This window comes from Pogona vitticeps, chromosome ZW-PAR (assembly GCF_051106095.1).
Source record: "Pogona vitticeps strain Pit_001003342236 chromosome ZW-PAR, PviZW2.1, whole genome shotgun sequence".
Classification (NCBI taxonomy): Eukaryota; Metazoa; Chordata; class Lepidosauria; order Squamata; family Agamidae; genus Pogona; species Pogona vitticeps.
The window spans coordinates 507,327-525,681 of record NC_135800.1 but is presented as its reverse complement, the minus strand read 5'-3'; the positions used below and the strand labels follow the sequence as shown (position 1 = coordinate 525,681).

Sequence of the window (18,355 nt, the reverse complement as noted above, 5' to 3'; positions counted from 1 at the left end):
AAACACAGGAACCTGCCTTAGGGGTGTGTGTGTGTGGGTCTCTGCTCCTAGCTTCATCTCATGCATGCCTCTCTCTCTCTGTGTGTCTGTTTGCACCGTGAGAGGCAACCTCTAACCCGCTCAGCCCTCGCTGCTCCTCTGGGTCCGGCTTCTGCCCCATTCCCAGGCTTCACCCTTCAGCCTGTCTGGGCGTTTTGGAAGCTGGTCTAACTGTGGGTCCTGCATAGGCATGGGTGCCCCCCCCCCCAGATGGTGCTTCCAGAGAGCTCCAGGATCTGGAAGAACCGGCTGCCCCGCACCCTCGGGAGCCCCTGCCCCTCCCCCAATTCCTGACTCGTCCCGATACTCACGACTGGTCCAGGGATTCCCCGGAGTCCGTCTGGACCTGGTTTCCCCGGAGGCCCCTGAGGGCCAACGGGGCCCGTTTTCCCAGGAGGGCCTTCCAGGCCAGCTTCACCCTGAAGACGAGAAGCAGAAAGAATCAAAGATGCTGCCGATGCCGGAAAACTGTGGAAAACCCCCCAATGGAGGTGGTTGGACAGTCTTCTCCCCGGAGAACGCCGGAGAGCTTTACCTTGGCCCCTTTCTCCCCTTGCCGGCCTTCGGGACCTGCTGGCCCGGGTGGACCCTAAACAGGACAAAACAGAGAAGAGAAAAGGGGGTGTGGGTGGAGGAAAGGAGGGGTGCCCTTGGGCTCACCGGGAAGGACTGTGGAGATGGAGAACTCGAGACGGGCACGAAGACAACTTACCCTTTTCCCTGGTGGACCTGAAGGGCCCGGCTCTCCCGTTGGACCAGGGGAACCCTGAATTTAGGAGAGAAAAAGAAGTCAGCTCCCGATTCTTCCCTCCCTCTGGGGTCGCCCGACCCAACAGACCGAACCGCGGATGAGAAAAGCTGAACCCACAGCCAGCTATGGCTCAGGAGCCACGACAGGTGGACGGGAAACCTGCTTCCCTTATTAGACTTTTGATCAAAATGCCTCCTTGCTCACCTCGGTCGGAAATGAATGGGGACTCTTCACGCTGCATGCCATGAGACACCCACCCATTGATAAGCCTGCAACTCACTGAGGGATGCTTAGGTTTGAAAAACGGCCACAAAGGCTCATTTCACGGGAAGAAAAGCATCCGTGTTTCGTATTATGGACCCGGAAAGGCACGCAGCTTTTCCGGTGGGGAAAGTAAAATCCAAAATGCATTGGGCCGTGGTGTGTTGATGCAATCAAATACGAACTTCAAGGTGGAGCATTTTAATGAGGTCAATTTTTTTTGGCTCGTTCACTGCCCCTTCCAGCTGTATTTTGTTTGTTTAAAACCATTATTGAACGTCACCTTGAACCCCTAACCGACAGAAGGGCCTGGTCCATGTTTACATTTACTCACCGTCTGGCCAGCTTCACCATCATCGCCTTTATCACCGGGAGGACCATCCTGGCCCTAAAGAGGAAGAAAAAGAGGAAAAAGATTCTTCACATTTCCCATTCACTCATTCTGTGCTTTCCGAGAGCAACATTTCTGAAGAATATCCTGATGCATCTAAGTGGCTAATTCTTAAGCACAAGAGGTTCAGAAACAAATTGCAGGCCACTATTAAAATGACAAGGTCACTTGTAAAACTATAAATCTCCTGCAGGAGGTCCTGGAGTCAGCTAGGGGTCAGGGAATTTTGGAAGGTGCAAAACCATTTCTTGAAAAAAAAAATCAGCATTTCCGAAATCTCAGCCCTGAGCCCTCCCTGTTCAAGTGTCTAACCTTCAGGAAGGACCAAGGAAGAGACCCAAATACACAGGGAACCATTCTCTCCATAAAGGCTTATCACTCCGTCATTTGCTGCAGAAAAGAATTGATCCTACGCACGTTTACAAGGGAGTAAAGTTCAGGAAAGCAACTGGGACTCATTTCCAGAGGAGAAATCAGAGAGAAAGAGGACGTCGTGACCAGTACTTACAGGCGGGCCGGGTTCGCCTGGAGGACCCGGATCGCCAGGGAATCCAACAGGACCCTGCAGAGAGGAATGGAATAAAAAACAAAACATGATGTACAGATGTTTCCTGAGCAAATCCGAAGGGAGACGTACGCTGCAGACCCGAAGTCTGAAGAAGGAGTGACAGATTTGGCAACAGGCCAGTCGCAAAAGCCAGGGCGTGCAAAGAGTTTCGGTTCCATGAAACGGAGCCTCGTCCGGTGACCCGAGAAGGACATCCAAACATCCCGCTTGAAGAAGCAGAGTTCGTCAGCCAGGTTTTCGGGGGAATTTCTTCAGCCGTGGTGGATGGACGGACGGACGAGACTCGAGCGAAAGGATATACTCGTGGGGATGAAGCGGCCCAGAGGAAGCCTGTTCTAAATCAGGCACGCAGCTGAGCGTCCCTGGTCTGGGCCGCCTGGGCGAGGGGTTGAAAGCCTCAAAAGTGCCCACCGCGAGACACCTGGGGCAGCACCGTCCAACGAGCAAGGCGGCCGGGGCGCGGACAATCCAAGCCCCTGGGAAGAGCAAAACCCGCTCACAAAGAAGGGCGCAAGGCCAGGCGAACCACAGGACCAACCAAGCCCAGCGCACGGCGAGTCACGGGGGTGTGGATCCAGGTGCGAGGGAAGCCCCTCTCCTTTTCTGAGGGGAGGCAGGCGGGGTTACTTACGGGACTGCCTTTGGGGCCGTCGTCACCGGGAGGACCCTTGGGGCCGGGCGGACCTGCAGCCCCGGAGGGACCCGCTTCGCCCTTTTCGCCTCTCTCTCCTTTGGGACCCTGGGCGAGGGAAGAAGAAGAAGAAGAGGAAAGACGGGGTCACATTTCTCAAGCCGGGGTCCTTTCTGAGAGGCAGCCCGAGGAGGGAAGGGGAGCCCAGCCCTGGGGCCCCTTCCCCTCTTGGCGCCCGCACTCGGTTCCCTGTCCTGCCCCCGCAGCGCTCACAGGAGACAGGCGTCTACCCAGACCGGGTGCCTCGTCAGGCTTCGGTCTGGACTCCTGAGTGAAGCAGGGGGTTGGACTGGATGGCCTTAAGAGGCCCCTTCCAGCTCCCTGATTCGAGGATCCTGGGATAATGACTGTACTCAGTTCAACATGCGGACAGCAAGGGACTGCTGGCCCACAGCGCTTTCTTTCCAACCCTTAAAGTTCATGGCAAAAGGGTCGGGTCTGTTGGCTGCCTCTCAGCTCGATCTAAGAAATGCAGGCTTAGCAGCCTGAGGGACGCAGGGTCCAAGACTCCAACGGATCCAGTCAAGGCAGATGGGAAGTCCAGAGAGGGCGGCACCTCCAGAGACCTACCAAGGCTTCACTCCACTCCACAGCATGGTACAACCTTTCCCATCACCCCCCCCCGGGTGCATTTACGGATGCTCAGGACTTTTGTGGACCACTTCCGAAGCATTTAGGATGGGCCTCGTGAATGCTCTGGCCACGATCAGCCAAGGAGCGCCCACCATATCTGACCATGCTTGGAAACCTCTGTTATGGCCCTGCAGCTCCTTCGGGAACTCAACCTCTTTCCTTTCATTTCATTTCCCAATGGACATTTCTGAAAAGGTCCCCACTTACTGGTGGTCCACCGTCTCCAGGCAGGCCAGGCTCCCCAGCTTCTCCAGGCTCTCCCTGTAAAGGTGGGAAAAAAACATGAAACATGAACCCATATGCCTTTGCATCTCACATGGAGGAAGCGCTGCCCTCCAGCCCCCTTGTTCTCTGTCCCATATGCCTTTGCATCTCACATGGAGGAAGCGCTGCCCTCCAGCCCCCCTGCCTCTTCCCCTTGTTCTCTGTCCCATATGCCTTTGCATCTCACATGGAGGAAGCGCTGCCCTCCAGCCCCCCAAGCCTCTTGTTCTCTGTCTCATATGCCTTTGCATCTCACGTGGAGAAAGCACTGCCCTCCAGCCCCACATGCCTCTTCCCCTTGTTCTCTGACCCTTGAGGCAATCCAACGAAACTGAACTGAAAGGTCTCTGACTCAACTCATGGTGCTCCGTTCCCCTTCCCATTTTGGACAGCTCTTCCATTCCATAGTCCAAGGGCTTTCTTGAACTCGCGATCCAACATGCTGGACATTCCACGCATGAATTCTTACAAGGTCAGAATATGCAACCCCATCTCTTGACAAACGTTTTCTGGCTACGGGCAGCTTGGGGGTTGGAGAAGGGAAGTGGGGTGGACCCTTGAGGCTTGCAAGAGTTTTGCCGAGGAAAGCCAGAGAAAAGGGAATAGAGGCATTCTCCTCCGAAGGTTAGGGGGGCCCTGATGTTCCCACCCTACCGGCGTTCACCAAGCATTGGCTTTTCACCCAGACGCCTCCCCTGCAAGGCGACCCGTGCTCACACCCCTTTGGTGAATCCACCCCAAGGCCGTTGTTGATCCGCTCTCTCTGACACCCAAGTAAACCATCTCCAGATTCCTGTCCATCTCCTGCTCTTGGACCCCCCCCCCCAAAAAGCGGCTTCGGCTTACCTTTTCACCCACGGACCCTGGGTTTCCAATTCCGCCTGGGGGCCCTTGTGATCCATCGGCTCCTGGGGACCCAGACGGACCTCTCGGCCCTGGGGGACCAGGAGGACCCTGGGTTTGGAGGTGGGGTGGGGAAAGAGAAAGCAGATGGCCCCCCGTTAGTACAAAGATACGCCTTTTGGATCACAAACACTCAGAGGAAAACAACCTCACAACTATGCTGTATGTTTTCGAACAAGGGCTTACCATTTGACCAACATCCCCAGTTTCTCCCTTCTCACCAGGAGGTCCAGGTAAACCCTGTGGAGAGAATTGGGAAGACGGTTTCAAATCAATCAATCAATCAATCAATCAATCAATCAATCAATCAATCAATCAATCAATCAATCAATCAATCAATCTATCTATCTATCTATCTATCTATCTATCTATCTATCTATCTATCTATCTATCTATCTAGGGGCTGTATCATCACCCATCATCCTCTTTAAAGGTAGCACACACTGCTTGAAAAGGGAATGCAAAGACCCGCAAACCCATACGCTTTCTCGGGGAGGGTGGGTGGGTGGGAAATGGTGCTAATTTTGGGCAGGGATGTTGGCAAGTCTTTGGGTCTGAGTCCTGAGTTCGAGTCTTTGATACCAAGTCCCAAATCTGAGTCCCTATTAGAAACAAGCCTCCGCCCCCCCCCCGAAAAGGGAGGGGTGGGTGGGTTCCGAGTCCCAAATCAAGTCACTGAAAAACAAAACTTCGGTCTGACTTGGAGAGCAACTCCCCCTCCCTGATTGTCACGATCTTTGCAAAACCAACGCCACCCCTGTCTTGTGTTCTCGCTTGATGCAAAACTTCTGGCATCCGCTAAAAACATGGCTTTGGGTTGCCAATATCTTGTCGTTCCCACAGATGTTAAGATCTGCACGGGCACGTGTCGATTTGTTCCCCTTGGCTTCACCCCCGGGGAACGGGAAGGGACGGCCTTCCCTTCTGGCCAGCAGGAGGACGGACGCCTCTCCTCAGGCGACCCTCCTTTTCTGGAATTCCTGATCTGCTTAGCCTGCCTGGAGCAAAGCCCATCGTGAAGTCCTGCACACTCTGAGCGCCGCACGGCGAGGCAGGGAGAAAGGAAGGAGATTTCCAAACCCTGTTGCTTTGTTTGGCCGGGTGCAAATCTTCTATCCAAGGAGTTGGAAAAAAAACATGGAGGGGAAAACCTCAGAGCAGAGCAGTCCCAGAGAGTCTACAGGACTGCACCACACGGCTTGATCCCTCCTCTGAGGGTTCTTTGAATCTTTCGGAGGTTACCTGCAATCCAATGGGTCCCGGCGGTCCGGGGAAACCTCGGGGTCCTTCATCTCCCTTCTGGCCGAAGAGACCTTGTTGCCCTCGAGGGCCGGGTTCCCCATCAGCTCCCTGGAGGAGGAGAAAACAACAACAACAACAATGGGAACGTTTCATACACCCAGGAGAATCTTCACTAGAAAGCGCAGGATGAGATACAGCAGGAACACGGACGCCGATGGATTTCATAGAGTGAAGGATCATCTCTATGACGAGATCCGACTCGCCCAAAGGATAGACAAAACAGGGTCCTGTAAGTCATCAATTCAGAGGATGGAGCCCTGGATCAGAGCTTGATGGGAGGGGCTTTCATGGGAAGCACCCCCACCTGCTCATCCTACACCCGGTCTTGGAAAGGGCCATGTCTCAGTCCACTGGAGGACCAGACCCCAAGTTACCGTATTTTTCGCACCATAAGACGCACTTTCCCCCCACAAAACAGGGGGGTGGAAAGTCTATGCGTCTTATGGAGAGAAGAAAACAGATTATATTTTCCTGTTTTCTTCTCCTAAAAAAATGGTGCGTCTTATGGAAAGGTGCGTCTTATGGAGCGAAAAATACAGGTAAATAAACTGTGGGAGATGTGCCACAGACCTCTAGATGGTTTACATTTCTAAAGTCCCGCTGTCATCCATTATTAATTGAAAAAAGGGAGCACGGAGAGACCCCTGTCGTATAGCAGTAAGCATGAACGTGGAGGTAACCACGAGAACATTCTCAACTTTTCTTCTGTAGGCACAGGACCACCCAGGGACTGCCCTGACGTCTCACGGGAGGACTGCGGTACCCACGGAATCAGTATCCGCTGATTCACTTATCCCTGTATCCAACCCCCCCCCCGGATTGTACCAGGGAAAAGACCCGCGATCTAGAAGGAGGAAGAGAAGCCGCCATACTTACAGCCGGACCGGGTTGGCCGATGGGGCCTTGCGGGCCGATAGGACCTGGAGGACCCTGGCAAGAGACAGAGAAGAGACATGGACACGCTCCGTGAACCTGGCAGAGCAGACACAAAGCCACCCAGGCAAAACGAACTCAAGGGGACGTGACGCCCATGTTCTGTTGTGATGCAACAACAGATCCCCCGTTGGCCGTGGTGCCACTTCCGGGCATCTGTGAGAAACCTTCCCCGCTCCAGACGAACCCCGGGCAGGGCAAGGGTCCCAATAAAGAGGAGAACCGATGTGTTAAAGGAGTCGCCGGCCTGAAGTCTGGCTGTAAAAGGAACCCGAGTTCCCTCCTCCTCATTCACGACTGACTTGGTGAGCCTGGCATCGAAGAGCAGGTCGCCCTCCTCTTGCAGGAGGAAATGCCTGCGGTGCTTCCGCCCACCGTGGGCAGCCCCACCCTGCAAGGAACCGAAAAGGATGGACGCCAGGCGCCCGTCTCAAAACCGCACGTACCTGTTCTCCTTTGTCTCCTTTGCCCCCCTTCTGCCCGGGGTCTCCGATTTCGCCCTGCCAGACAGGAGAGAAGTACAGCATGACCCAGTCACATCCTATACACAGACACAGCTCACGATAAGAGCAAAACGTTCTCCAGGAGCAACGGTTTTAAGGATCTGGCTGCGGGGTCCGAGGCTGGGAGTTGGGTCCAGAGGGCCCCCTTCCAGCGCCGCAGTCTCATGTTCTACCACCAAGCCATTTCACATCCGGCTGTGGTTCAGGACGGGGGTCGATATGGGTCTGTTCCTGCAAGAGCCTCCAAGCCCTTGTCCTGCACCAAGTTCTGGTTTGAAGAACGGCTTTGCTCGATCATCCCCCAGGGCACAAATCCACCCGAGCGGGAATTTTCTCTCTACCTTGTCTCCGTCTTCCCCAGGTGGGCCGACAGGACCCGCAGGGCCCGGGAGCCCCACGGGCCCCTGGATGCCATCGCGCCCGGCTGGCCCTTGAGGGCCTTTCTCGCCCTGAAAGAAAAGAGGAAAACTTTCAGCAGCCAATTCCGCTCAGCCCCAAGGTGGTGACCAACAAGCTCACCGTTCCCGCACCGCCTAATGCTCAACTTGGCGGTGGATGTCTGAAAAACGAGAGGTAACTTGATTCACTGCGTCTGCAATTCAGAGTCTTGTGGCACTTTTAAAGATTTGTGAGTTTTATGTGGCATAAGCTTTTGGGGGAGAGTAGGGGTACATTTCTTCAGGCACAGAGGGCCACCGTCCACCAACAGCTGGTCACCATGGTGGTGACAGATTCAGGCGGCTAATCTGTTGGGAAATTTCTCTTTCGAAACTGGATGGAGGACAGGAGCTGAACAAGTAAATAAAGTTGTGACCGCGACCCATGGCGGTTGAATGCCCCTCCCCGAAGACTGCTTTGCAATCCGAGTCACTGGCTTTAGAGGATTAAGGAGATGCAAACGAATCTGCCACCTCTAAAGGGTAAGGGGGTGAAGAATTCTCGCCACCAGCCTCCTGGATTTCAGCCGATACAGTCTGCCAAGAATCCTCCAATCTGCCAGCAGGAATCTTGGTCTCCAGTGCGAGAGTGAGACAAGAAACACTTTCCCCCATCCGGTTTCCTATTATTTTTTTTTTGCTGCAAAGCTTCACCAATGTGTAAATTCTGCCTTACACAACAATCACCACCACGACACCCTTTCTATCTCACAGCGAAAAGTGTTTTCTGTTTTTCTTTTGCACTGTCTCCCACAAGACAAAACGGGACTGAAATTCTTAACACCTGGAGCCCCTTGGTTTCTGGAGATGCTGGGGTTTGAACCGGGGACCTTCTGCAAGTCATAGGTGGGCTTTATCGCTGCACGGCCCTCATCTCTAGGCTACAAAAATGCACCCATTGCCCAGCAAAGGATTTTTTTTTTTTTTTAGGAAAGCCAAGGTTGTTTTCTCTCAGTTTGACTCTGTTTACACTGGACACAGAGAGGCGGTAGTGCTGTCAAGGAAGTTGAACTGATACTTCACATCGATGAGCTCTTAAGATACTGATAGCAGCTCCCGGGACACCTCCACTCCTGCCCCACCCCCCCGAATGAATTAAGAAGTACTTCAGAAAACACAAATCAGTTTCCTTCTGATCGGCAGCTGCTTAAACATTTCATTTCTTGTTGACCTAGACTGAAGCGAGAAAGCATCTAATTTTTTTTAAAAAAAACATTTCTTTGCCTTTTCATTGTACGGGCAGGTTGTTTGATGTTCAGGCTCTCCCCAGGAGCATCGCTTCAATTTCTGCCTGCATCCGAGTCAATGCTTGTGGAGTTGTGTAACCGATCAGGTGTCAGATAAACTACCTGCTCAGCTTTCTAAAACCGTTTCATAGATAAACAATGTGCCCCCCCCCCGCGTGCTCATGGCTGAGCCCGGGGAGGAGATTACTGCCTCCAGCGGGGCTACCATCTTTCAAAGATGCTGCCTGCATGTGGGGAGGGAGTGGGGTGGAAACGAGAGCAGGGGGTTTGGAATAACACAGATCTACATCAGCAGAGACATCTCCGCTTAATGCAAAACGTTTCAGCTTGTCTGCTCTTCCGAGCCTGTGAAAGATGCTCTCTATGTGATGGGAAAGCAGAAAGGCGTCTGTTTGGAACAGGAAAAAAATAATAATATTCTGCCTTCCAGACTGAAGCCTGTTGAGAACTGCCTTTCAAGATCATGTCCGATCCCGGTAGTCTTGCCTCTTGCTGCAGCAACAGGCGCCACATCCATGAGATACTGTGCACCTGGAAACAGCAGCAAGCCCCTCGGTTTGTGTGCGATTTGCGTAGTTCCCACAAAACAGCTCTTATTGTCTTTTCATTTTTGGAGGTAAGAGACACACCAGAAGCCCAAAAGGAAGCCCTTGATTGCTTCCATGTTATGTTTAATGCTTGCAAAATATTTGTATACTTATTGTTATTAGCTTTTAAATGTTGTCCTTTTAATGATGCAAGCCTTGTCTCCTTTTAAGGAGAAAGGGTTTTTTTTAAAAAAAAAATTTTTAATGAATAATAAAAAAATAAAGATATGAATAACCCATCCTGTGCTTCCAGTTTTGAGACATCCATGCCACAACGAGGTAGCCATTCTTGCAGTTTTAAATCTTTGGCATTTGCGTGTGTGTGTGTGTGTGGGGGGGAAACAGCCTGCACATGAGTAGTGTCATACATGCAAAAGTTCTGTCTCAGGTGCTCAACTTTTTGCCCCCCATGGACCTCCGACTGGGAGGGTGGACTTCCCTGCCTCTTTGACACCTCGGTGAGCATGGCAGGGTGGCTGCGACGGGCAGGCAGTGGGCATGAGGCTCCTGGACTGGCAGGGCAAAGAGGGTGCTAGTGAAGGAACATCGTTGGGAAAGTGGACAGCGAAAGACTCACCGGAGCTCCTTTCTCGCCGGCAGGTCCTGGTGGCCCTTGAGGTCCGGGCCTCCCTGGTAGACCGATCGGGCCGGAGGCTCCAGCAGGACCTCGTTCCCCAGGGGAACCCTGGATCAGGGAAGAAGAAGAAGAAGAAGAAAAAAGGGCTTGTGAACTCAGGATGGAGAGGCAAAGGGTGCTAAGGCAGAAAACAAAAAGGTCCGCTGTGGTTGTTCCAAACGACATAAGGTTCCAGGGACCCTCTGAGGCTCTCACGCCGAGAGCGGTGGACTTCCCTGCAAGGCTGAACCGATCCCATGAATCAGTCGTTTGCTGGGTGCCGCCAACCCCTTGCCCATTGCTGGACGGGGCACCTCGGAGCGCCCGTGGACGGCAAGAGGGCTGACCCTGCGTCCCATTCTTCTTAAGCAATGCCTTTTAGATCAGGACGTTGCCCACACCTCCCAGGAGCAAGGTGTGGGTCTAGCAACAGGACCCCGGTTTCCCTTAAAACAATGGACTCCCGTAATTGCACGGGATGCTTCCCACCTTTGGTTACAGCAGGAAACCAACACAGGGGCCGCCCCCACCCCTCCCTTGCACCCTCGCAGAGCGCCAAAGGTCTAGCCGGCAGCGTCCGAGGCGTCCACTCACCGCTGGTCCAGGAGGCCCCGGTGGCCCTTCGTTGCCTTTGAGGCCGACAGGTCCCTGCAGGAAACAGAAAGGGGGGGAGGGAGAGAAAAAGCTCGTTGATTTACTCCAGAAACGGGCAGGAGGCCTGGGAGGGGTGGGGGTGGCCATTTCTGACCCAAGGACTCAAGCGACGAAAAGAATGTGGCCAAGGGCTGGACTTACAATCGGCCCGGGAAGCCCTCTGTCCCCTGGAAAGCCTCTCAAGCCAGCTGGGCCGTCTTTTCCGGGAAGACCGGCGGGTCCTGGGTCGCCCTGCGGGGAAGAGTTTAGGGTTCAGAACCGAAGGTTTACGGCGTTTGCTTCCTTTGTCAAAGAAAAAAAGGGATGAGGAGACAAAGCAGATCCCAGGAAACGGGACAAACTCTCGTGGTGAGGTCCACTTCGACAAGAGGCCGCGGTTCGGGTGACCCCCCCCCCAAAAAAAGCACAGAGGGATCTTGCTGCGCCTTCAGAACCGCCCTCCTGCTGCTCCTGGGAACGTCTCCCTCCCTCTGCGGGGGTCCCAGAGAGGGTCTCCCGCCAGGGCAAGGGGTCAAAACCACGGCCAGAAGAGAGAAAAGACCAAGTATATATGTATATTTTTTAACATCCCCGATCGCCACGGACTCACCTTCGTCCCTTCCTTGCCAGCCAGCCCAGGGAGGCCTTGTTCTCCAGGGGGGCCGGGGGGGCCAGGATGGCCCCGCTCTCCCATGGGCCCCGTCTCCCCAGTGGCGCCCTACAAGGAAGCAGAAGAGAGAATCAGGGAGGCCTTGGGGGGTTGAGGTCCCTGGCTGCAGAGCCAAAGGTTGGGGGGTTCGATTCCCCCATGGAGCCTTCTTGGCAGGGGGGCTGGACTGGATGATCTCATAGGGTCCCTTCCAGCTCTGCCATTCCAGGATGAGGATGAGGATGAAGTAAGTATGTGGAAGCGTCCATGGAAGAATATTTGGGATCTGAAGAACAGCCAGACTCAGGCCCTCCACCCGAAAGAGAGGGCAGAGTTCTGCCCGGTCCCCCCCTCCACCCAGTGGCTCAAAGGATCGGGTTAGTGGAAGGGGAAGAGAAAAGACCCAGAGAAGCAGAAGGAAAAAGTTGAAGTAGACTCTACACAAGGAACACGGCCGGTGTCAGACTTCCCACAGGAGAATAACAGCCATCCGATCCCGCCTTGACTTCCTAGCTCGTTTCGGGCTCTCGATGCAATGGAGTATTTTGTAGATGGCCCGAGGTGCCCCTTTTACGTGGAACACATGACCTCAAGGTGAGTGGGGGGCTGGTGAGCGCTCCAACGCTGGAGGCCTTCGAGAGAAAACGGGGCCGCCCTCGGTCCAATCTGCTTTGAGCAGGGTGGGTTGGACTAGATGGCCTTCGAGGCCCCCTTCTGACTCTATCCTATTGTGGTTCTCCCTGGGCATCTGTACCTTTCTGCCCACTAACCATCCTTCATGTATCTGAACGATTCTTGACGGACCATTTCCTCGTCCCTGTATCTATACCCGTCCAGGCCTACCACTCATGTATCGCTATATTGGGCTGCCATAAATCCAGGAGATAAAGTTACTCAATAAAGGTAATGAAGCAAGTAATGAGCGCCTCTAAAAACAAGACGGTCTAAAAACGACAGTTAAGACAAGACGGTTGATGGTCATCAGTAAAAAGCAAGCAGACGGAGCCGGGCAGGGCTAGAGACTCAAAATGGAAATGTAGAGCCGATTGGCAAATTTAAGGACCTTGGGATTTGAGTCAATCGACAGCGCGGTCTTACTTAAGAGCCGCTCTGTGCAAAGTCAATGTGGCCAGGACAACATCCAGCCTCCAGCAGGATAGGACCCAAACGAAGTCCAATGGGGCAAGTGCTCTCTCTCTCTTACCCTAAAGAGTTTATAGGCCATGTGCTTTCTTAATAAGGCAAAACCTCGCTCTTGGCTCACAGTATGTTATGCTAACGTTTTGGCCAGCCGTTGGGCGTCCTCTGGATTGGGCACAGCGTCTTAGTACCACGGATCTGTGTCTCGGTCAAATTTGACAGCGCTTCTCTCGTTGGCCCCCTCCCCCTCGTTCTTATTCTGTGTGCACTTGGGTTGCACACCGTAGCCCCGAGCCATCACCCGGTTGTGAGGCAAATGCTCGAAGACCCTTTTGGGTTCACGGTGGGCCACCGTGGCCGGGTTGTTGGGTGGCCATGTCTGTTAGGGACACCCAACCTCCTTAGAGGAGGAGGAAGAGAAAAAGCCATATTCTCAATATCAAGCGTTTTACCGCTGGGGCTCAGCTTTTGTCTGGGAGACACCAATATTCATTTATTGGACATAAAGAACAGAATAACTTTGGGACGACACTGTGATTATCGATCTGGACATGGGGACTCATGCCTTGGCATTAGGCTAGAATGGCAGCTGTTGGAGGCGCCGGCAGCCAGGAGGGAAAAAGACGCCGCTGGGCAAGCTATGCAAGGGTTGCAAAATCCACTCAGGGGTGGAGCGGGGTGGCCCCTTCAGAGTCCATCTCCTTCCCACAGAATTCGACTTGTTCCCATGACCCCAAGTTATCTGGGTGTTTTGTTTTGTTTTTAAACACTATCATAATTGTGAATTTCTGATAAGTCCCTATTAAACAAAGAGGAAAGAAAAATGAGGCCAGGATCCGGTCAACCGCAGGGACGATGGTCCGGAAGCCACAGGAGGTCGGCATTCAGCCCGTCCCCCCCCGTCTCTGCCCGCTGCGGCTTCTCATCTGACAGGGAGTCGGAGAACCAGAGAGGCCTCATCCAGCCCCTCCGGTTTTCACAAAGGGCATCGGGCTTCTTGCCAACTCCGCAAGTGGGCGCATTGGCCACGCTGCTCTTTCTGGAGATGACACTAATTATGCTTTAGCATATCCAGACCTAATTAGTAGGCCGTTGACTTTTACACCATGGGAAGCAGACATAAACATGTATTTACCCTGCGATGCAGAACTTGACGTTGCCATTAATCTACCAGAAGTTCTACTAATGGTGAGGTCATTGGGACAGCCGGCGTTTCTCCCCATGGTGTCAGGAAGCCAGCGAAGGGGATGGGTTTTTTTTTGGGGGGGGGTTGCTCACCTGAGGGCCGACGACACCCGGAGGCCCGGGAGGGCCGGTCTTGCCTTGGAAGCCCTATGAGAAAACAAAAGACCACAAAAGCTGTCATTTAAGGAGCCCCAAACCCGCAGCCCATCATCCCACTCTATAGCGATCCAGCCGATGTGGCGAGCTCTCTTCGGAGAATCACACCGGCTACGGAGCCAGAGGTTGGGAGTTCGATTCTTCTGCTGCGTCTCCTTGACAGGGGCTGGACTGGATGACCCCTGGAGGGCCCCCTTTTCCAGCTCTGCCGTTCTAAGATGATTCTACTCCACGGCGAGGCCGGAGCGTGAAGGTCTCGAGATACTCACCGTCTCCCCTCTCTGCCCAGGGTGGCCGGGCAGTCCGTCTTTTCCTGGTGGGCCCTGGGGGGGAAAGAGAGAAGAAGCTGAGCCAAACTGGGGAGCGTACCTGGTGCCACCTGTGGCATGCGGAGAACCGAAGCCTGGCTTTGTCACGGACGTTTCCTCTTTTGGCTCAGCAGAGGCCTCGGGATGTCGCCTACTTACCGGGGGGCCCTTTGGTCCGGGAAATCCAGTAGGTCCCTGTGGCCCTGAAGGACCCTTGAAAGCAAGGAAACAGGCAGATTAGGGTTGTTCTCCCATGTATTGTGTTTTCAGAGCAGAACCCATTAATCTGTCCCAAGGGATGTGGGGGGGGGGGGGAAACTGGCTCCCTTTGCATCTGATAGGTAGATTTCCCTTGGGTGCAAACACACACACACACACACACACACACACACACACACCGAAACTGATTCCAGCTCAGACATGCTTTGTGTCTGGAAACCCAGACCCGAGATCCACTTTGTCGAACAGCAGGATGGAGGAAATGAGCCCCCGCTGGAAAAGGGTGCAGAGAAAACGGAAGTGCAAGGTGAAACCGTTATTGGACCACTTAAAAAAATATTCACAAAAACCGCAAGCTTTTGTGAGTCCTCGGGTTGTGCACAGCCTGATTTGACCCACGAAAGCTTGCCATGGTGTGTGATTCTTGTCACTGCCTCACTCTCGCATTTGTGCAATCCTGATCCTTTAGCCTTTTCCTAATTCCTTCTAAGAAATTCACAAGCGGCTACCTCCGAGACCCCAGCTTGTGGTCCATCACCGTTTTAGGGATTTATCTGTCCTTCCCTGGCAGAGACGGCCCACGGAAGGAAGCGTTTAGCTCAGCATTTCTACTTAAAGTGATCTTTTACGTCACAAGGGCGTTTCTGCGGTCGTCTGTTCCATCTTACCCTTTCGCCTGGAGGACCCGGTGGCCCATCACCGCCAGAGTTACCCTTAGAAGGAAGGGGGAGAGAAAAGGAAGTTACAACCACACACAAATAGTATCAGCAGCAGAATATTAAAACCAGACAACCGTGAATGGCCATGTGAAGTGGAAATTTTAAAAAGGAATAGAAAAGGTAAATGATTTCAAGCATATTCGTGATGCATTCCAAACTTTTTTTTTACAAAAGGGAAAGGACAAACGCGAGCCCAAGACTTTTTATTTTTCTGGACAGAATTGGGGTACGTTGATTAGAAGGAAGAATAAATGCAGGGACCGAAAGGAGGCACAAAGAAAGAACAGCCAGGCTTCCTCTCTTGCAGGCCTGCTGTGTCCCATGCATAAGCCACAGGATGTGGCAAAAGAGATGCGCCTTTTAAACATAAAGGGTGAGGATCGGGGGGGGGAGAAACTGGGGTTTCGGAAGCCCCCCCTGAACATACTTTTGGCCCAGGCTTGCCCGTGATGCCGCGCTGGCCTCGTTCTCCACGGGGACCCTGGAGGGGGGGAGACAGAAACAAGCAAAGGTCTCGTTGACACAAATCCACGACTCAAAGGGGAACAACAGTGGAGATGGGAAGCAGTGCGAGTGGGGAGGAAGGGGGAAAGAAAGAGCTTACCGTTGGTCCGCGCTGCCCTCGGGGTCCTGGTTTGCCAGGGGTACCCTGGGAAGAGCAAGAGGGAGAAGAAGGTGAATGGATGCCACTTATGACCCATGACGCCAGTGGCCATACGGGTCCGTGGGAACTGTCCCCCCACCCGCCCCGAGCAGGCTGGTCGAGTCCTGAGAAGCCAGAGAGGGACCCCGGAAGCTGGTCAACCCTTGTATGCAGCATCTTAAGGCAGTTTCTGCTTTGGCTGTCCAGATTTGCAGGAGCCACAGCAGCAGCAGAAGCTGCCTTAACAAGCTGCAAACAAGGGCTGATCAGCAATTTCTTCCTTTCCCTTTCCTTTTGTGTGTCTCCTAGGTAATCAAGTGTAAGTATATCCCTGAGCTGGAATGAAGCCTTTAACAAGAAAAGGAGAGCGCTGAAGACAAGGGGTGAAACTGACATCCCTGGGAATGCCACTTTGCTTCCTCTCTCCCTACCCTGCTGAACATCAGCACCTCCGTACATATGCCCCATGGCGTCACTACATCAACTCAAGCGATCACTCCGCCTGAACCGATGTGAACGCATTGGCTGTCAACAAAGGGGAAGCCCCAGCAGCAGAGAAAGAACATACAGAGGAGAAGTCCAGGCTATTTGCACTGACTACAACGCCATGTAGACAACAGAAGAATACAGATCTGGCTGTCCCAACTCCAGATCACTTCCCGTATGATTTGCCCACGGAGTCACTGCCTGAGTGGGATTATGGTTTTCTGAGCAGCTGGAAAGTTAGCGGAGGCTCTTTTTCCACCACACTCTTATTCAGTGTCAAGGGATCTATATCGTTAGGAGCAGTCCTCCTCCTCCTCCTCGTCCCCCACCCCTTCTGCCGTTATGTAAATGACATTTAGATGGCACAATACGAGAGAGAGAACGTGTTGAAAAGCAATTTATATCGCCTGCATCTCCTATCAAGCATGCCTGTTAGAAGCAATTTGTATTTAAATGAGGGTAAAAAGCAAATTTAACACTGCTCCTGCGCTTTTGCGGTAATGGGGCGGCTGTCGAAAACCAAGTGGGGCTTCTGCAGTACATTTTTAATGCCTGCCTTCAGAACTGGGATGCCAGAGTTGGCTTTTTGTCGGCCAATAAACCATGGAAGCCACTGAATGCAGCCTTAGGTTCTCCTGGAATCAGAAGAGGTCACTGGCGCTGGGCAAGCTTGAAGACAGGAATGGTAAGGACCGCAGGAGGAGAAAGAGGTATCTGGAGGGCTGACAAGGGTGTCAGCTCAACAGGATCACACCACGGCGGGCAACAGTCATCGACATTTAGCGATTATTTGTTAGGTCCTCAGAAACGATCCACTGCCAAGACAACGCGTGAGTTCCTGCTTACCCTGGTTCCTTTCTCTCCATTGGCACCCGGGAAGCCTGGGAATCCGGAAGAGCCCTAGATGGAAAAAGGGCAGGAAGAGAGGAAAAAGGGACGGAGAAGACACCACGGTTAATCCACAAAGGTCAGGGCAACCGAAGGAACTGCACAGCAGCAAAACACTTCAATAAGGTCAGAAAATGGAACTAACTAGAAACATGGGCTTTTTGGACCCCTGGCAAGGCAGGGAGGTACCTAACCCAGGACAGGGCAACCCAACCGTTATACCTGCTCCAGGTAAAGGGAAGGTGTCCCGCACAAGCACAACCGGATTCACTCTCCTGACCCTTTCTCCCAGCCTCATCAGCTTGCAGGGATTTCAGGTTGGATTCCCACTCTACACTGAGAAGGGAATCCCGGCCAACCCCACCTCTGTCCGTGTCTTCTTACGACCCCCAGGTATGTTCCCAGGGCGCAGTGAGGTGGCAGCAGGCAGGATGGAGGCCCACAGAGGGCAAGATCCATCCAGCCTGTGAGCCTTCAAGCTGAGGTCCCGATCTAAGGAGGGCAGTCTTTCTACTCGGGCTCATTCAGGCTTCCCCAGAGTGCGAACAACAGAGTAGGGGTGTCCGGTTGTGGGTCAACGCAGAGGCAAGACAGTTGCCCAAGCAGCTGCTATCGGGAGCTGCAGAGCATTAAGCCGGAGGGTAGGCGAGAGCCAAAGCAAACATATATTTAAAAAAACACCCAACGGAATGGGCTGAGCAGCTATTTTATGGAAAGCTGGCAAGCCGGGAGCTAAGAGAGGCCCTAAATGTCTGCAGGTTTCGAGGGCTGATGGGCAAAAACTGGGAAGAATCCACCAGTAGGAAGCCAGCTTCTGTGGTTAATTGTGTCTCCTGCACCAAAGAAGCCGGTTTACAGAAGCATTAAATATGAATGATAAAACGCAGTTCTAAAAGGAAACAAACAACGAAGGAAACGAAGAGAGGAAAATCCATTGTTCACCAAAAAAAAAAAAAAAAAAAAAAAAAAAGAGTTGAGTTTTCAGTCATCGTTGGACGAAACCCCGACTCCGGCTTTCTACTTCATACAGGAGGAATTTCTCTTTAAATTTAGAAACGGGGAAATATCGGACAACAACTCAGAAGTGGGCGGGAAAGTGGGGCTGCCTTTTATCCCCAAAACTGGGCCATCTCTTTTAGAGCTCCGTCTCGTTAGTTATTCCTCTTAATTAATTATCTAACAGCTTGCATAGCGAGTCACGCC

General features: G+C 53.0%; 1 protein-coding gene across 2 annotated transcripts in view; it reads right to left on the bottom strand.

Moving 5' to 3' along the window:
- Positions 1–18,355, bottom strand: part of COL5A1 (collagen type V alpha 1 chain) — a 103,040-nt gene that overhangs the window by 13,029 nt on the left and 71,656 nt on the right. For both annotated transcript variants that reach the window (XM_072984553.2, XM_020812243.3), the window contains exons 32-55: positions 17,111–17,164; positions 15,740–15,784; positions 15,563–15,616; positions 15,085–15,129; positions 14,357–14,410; positions 14,159–14,212; positions 13,827–13,880; positions 11,370–11,477; positions 10,922–11,011; positions 10,721–10,774; positions 10,088–10,195; positions 7,581–7,688; positions 7,183–7,236; positions 6,680–6,733; positions 5,744–5,851; positions 4,688–4,741; positions 4,445–4,552; positions 3,542–3,595; positions 2,642–2,749; positions 1,951–2,004; positions 1,386–1,439; positions 752–805; positions 575–628; positions 351–458 (exon numbers count right to left, since the gene is read on the bottom strand). In XM_072984553.2, the coding sequence (XP_072840654.1) occupies positions 351–458; positions 575–628; positions 752–805; positions 1,386–1,439; positions 1,951–2,004; positions 2,642–2,749; positions 3,542–3,595; positions 4,445–4,552; positions 4,688–4,741; positions 5,744–5,851; positions 6,680–6,733; positions 7,183–7,236; positions 7,581–7,688; positions 10,088–10,195; positions 10,721–10,774; positions 10,922–11,011; positions 11,370–11,477; positions 13,827–13,880; positions 14,159–14,212; positions 14,357–14,410; positions 15,085–15,129; positions 15,563–15,616; positions 15,740–15,784; positions 17,111–17,164 (1,692 nt within the window). The remainder of the gene's footprint in view (positions 1–350; positions 459–574; positions 629–751; positions 806–1,385; positions 1,440–1,950; positions 2,005–2,641; positions 2,750–3,541; positions 3,596–4,444; positions 4,553–4,687; positions 4,742–5,743; positions 5,852–6,679; positions 6,734–7,182; positions 7,237–7,580; positions 7,689–10,087; positions 10,196–10,720; positions 10,775–10,921; positions 11,012–11,369; positions 11,478–13,826; positions 13,881–14,158; positions 14,213–14,356; positions 14,411–15,084; positions 15,130–15,562; positions 15,617–15,739; positions 15,785–17,110; positions 17,165–18,355) is intronic.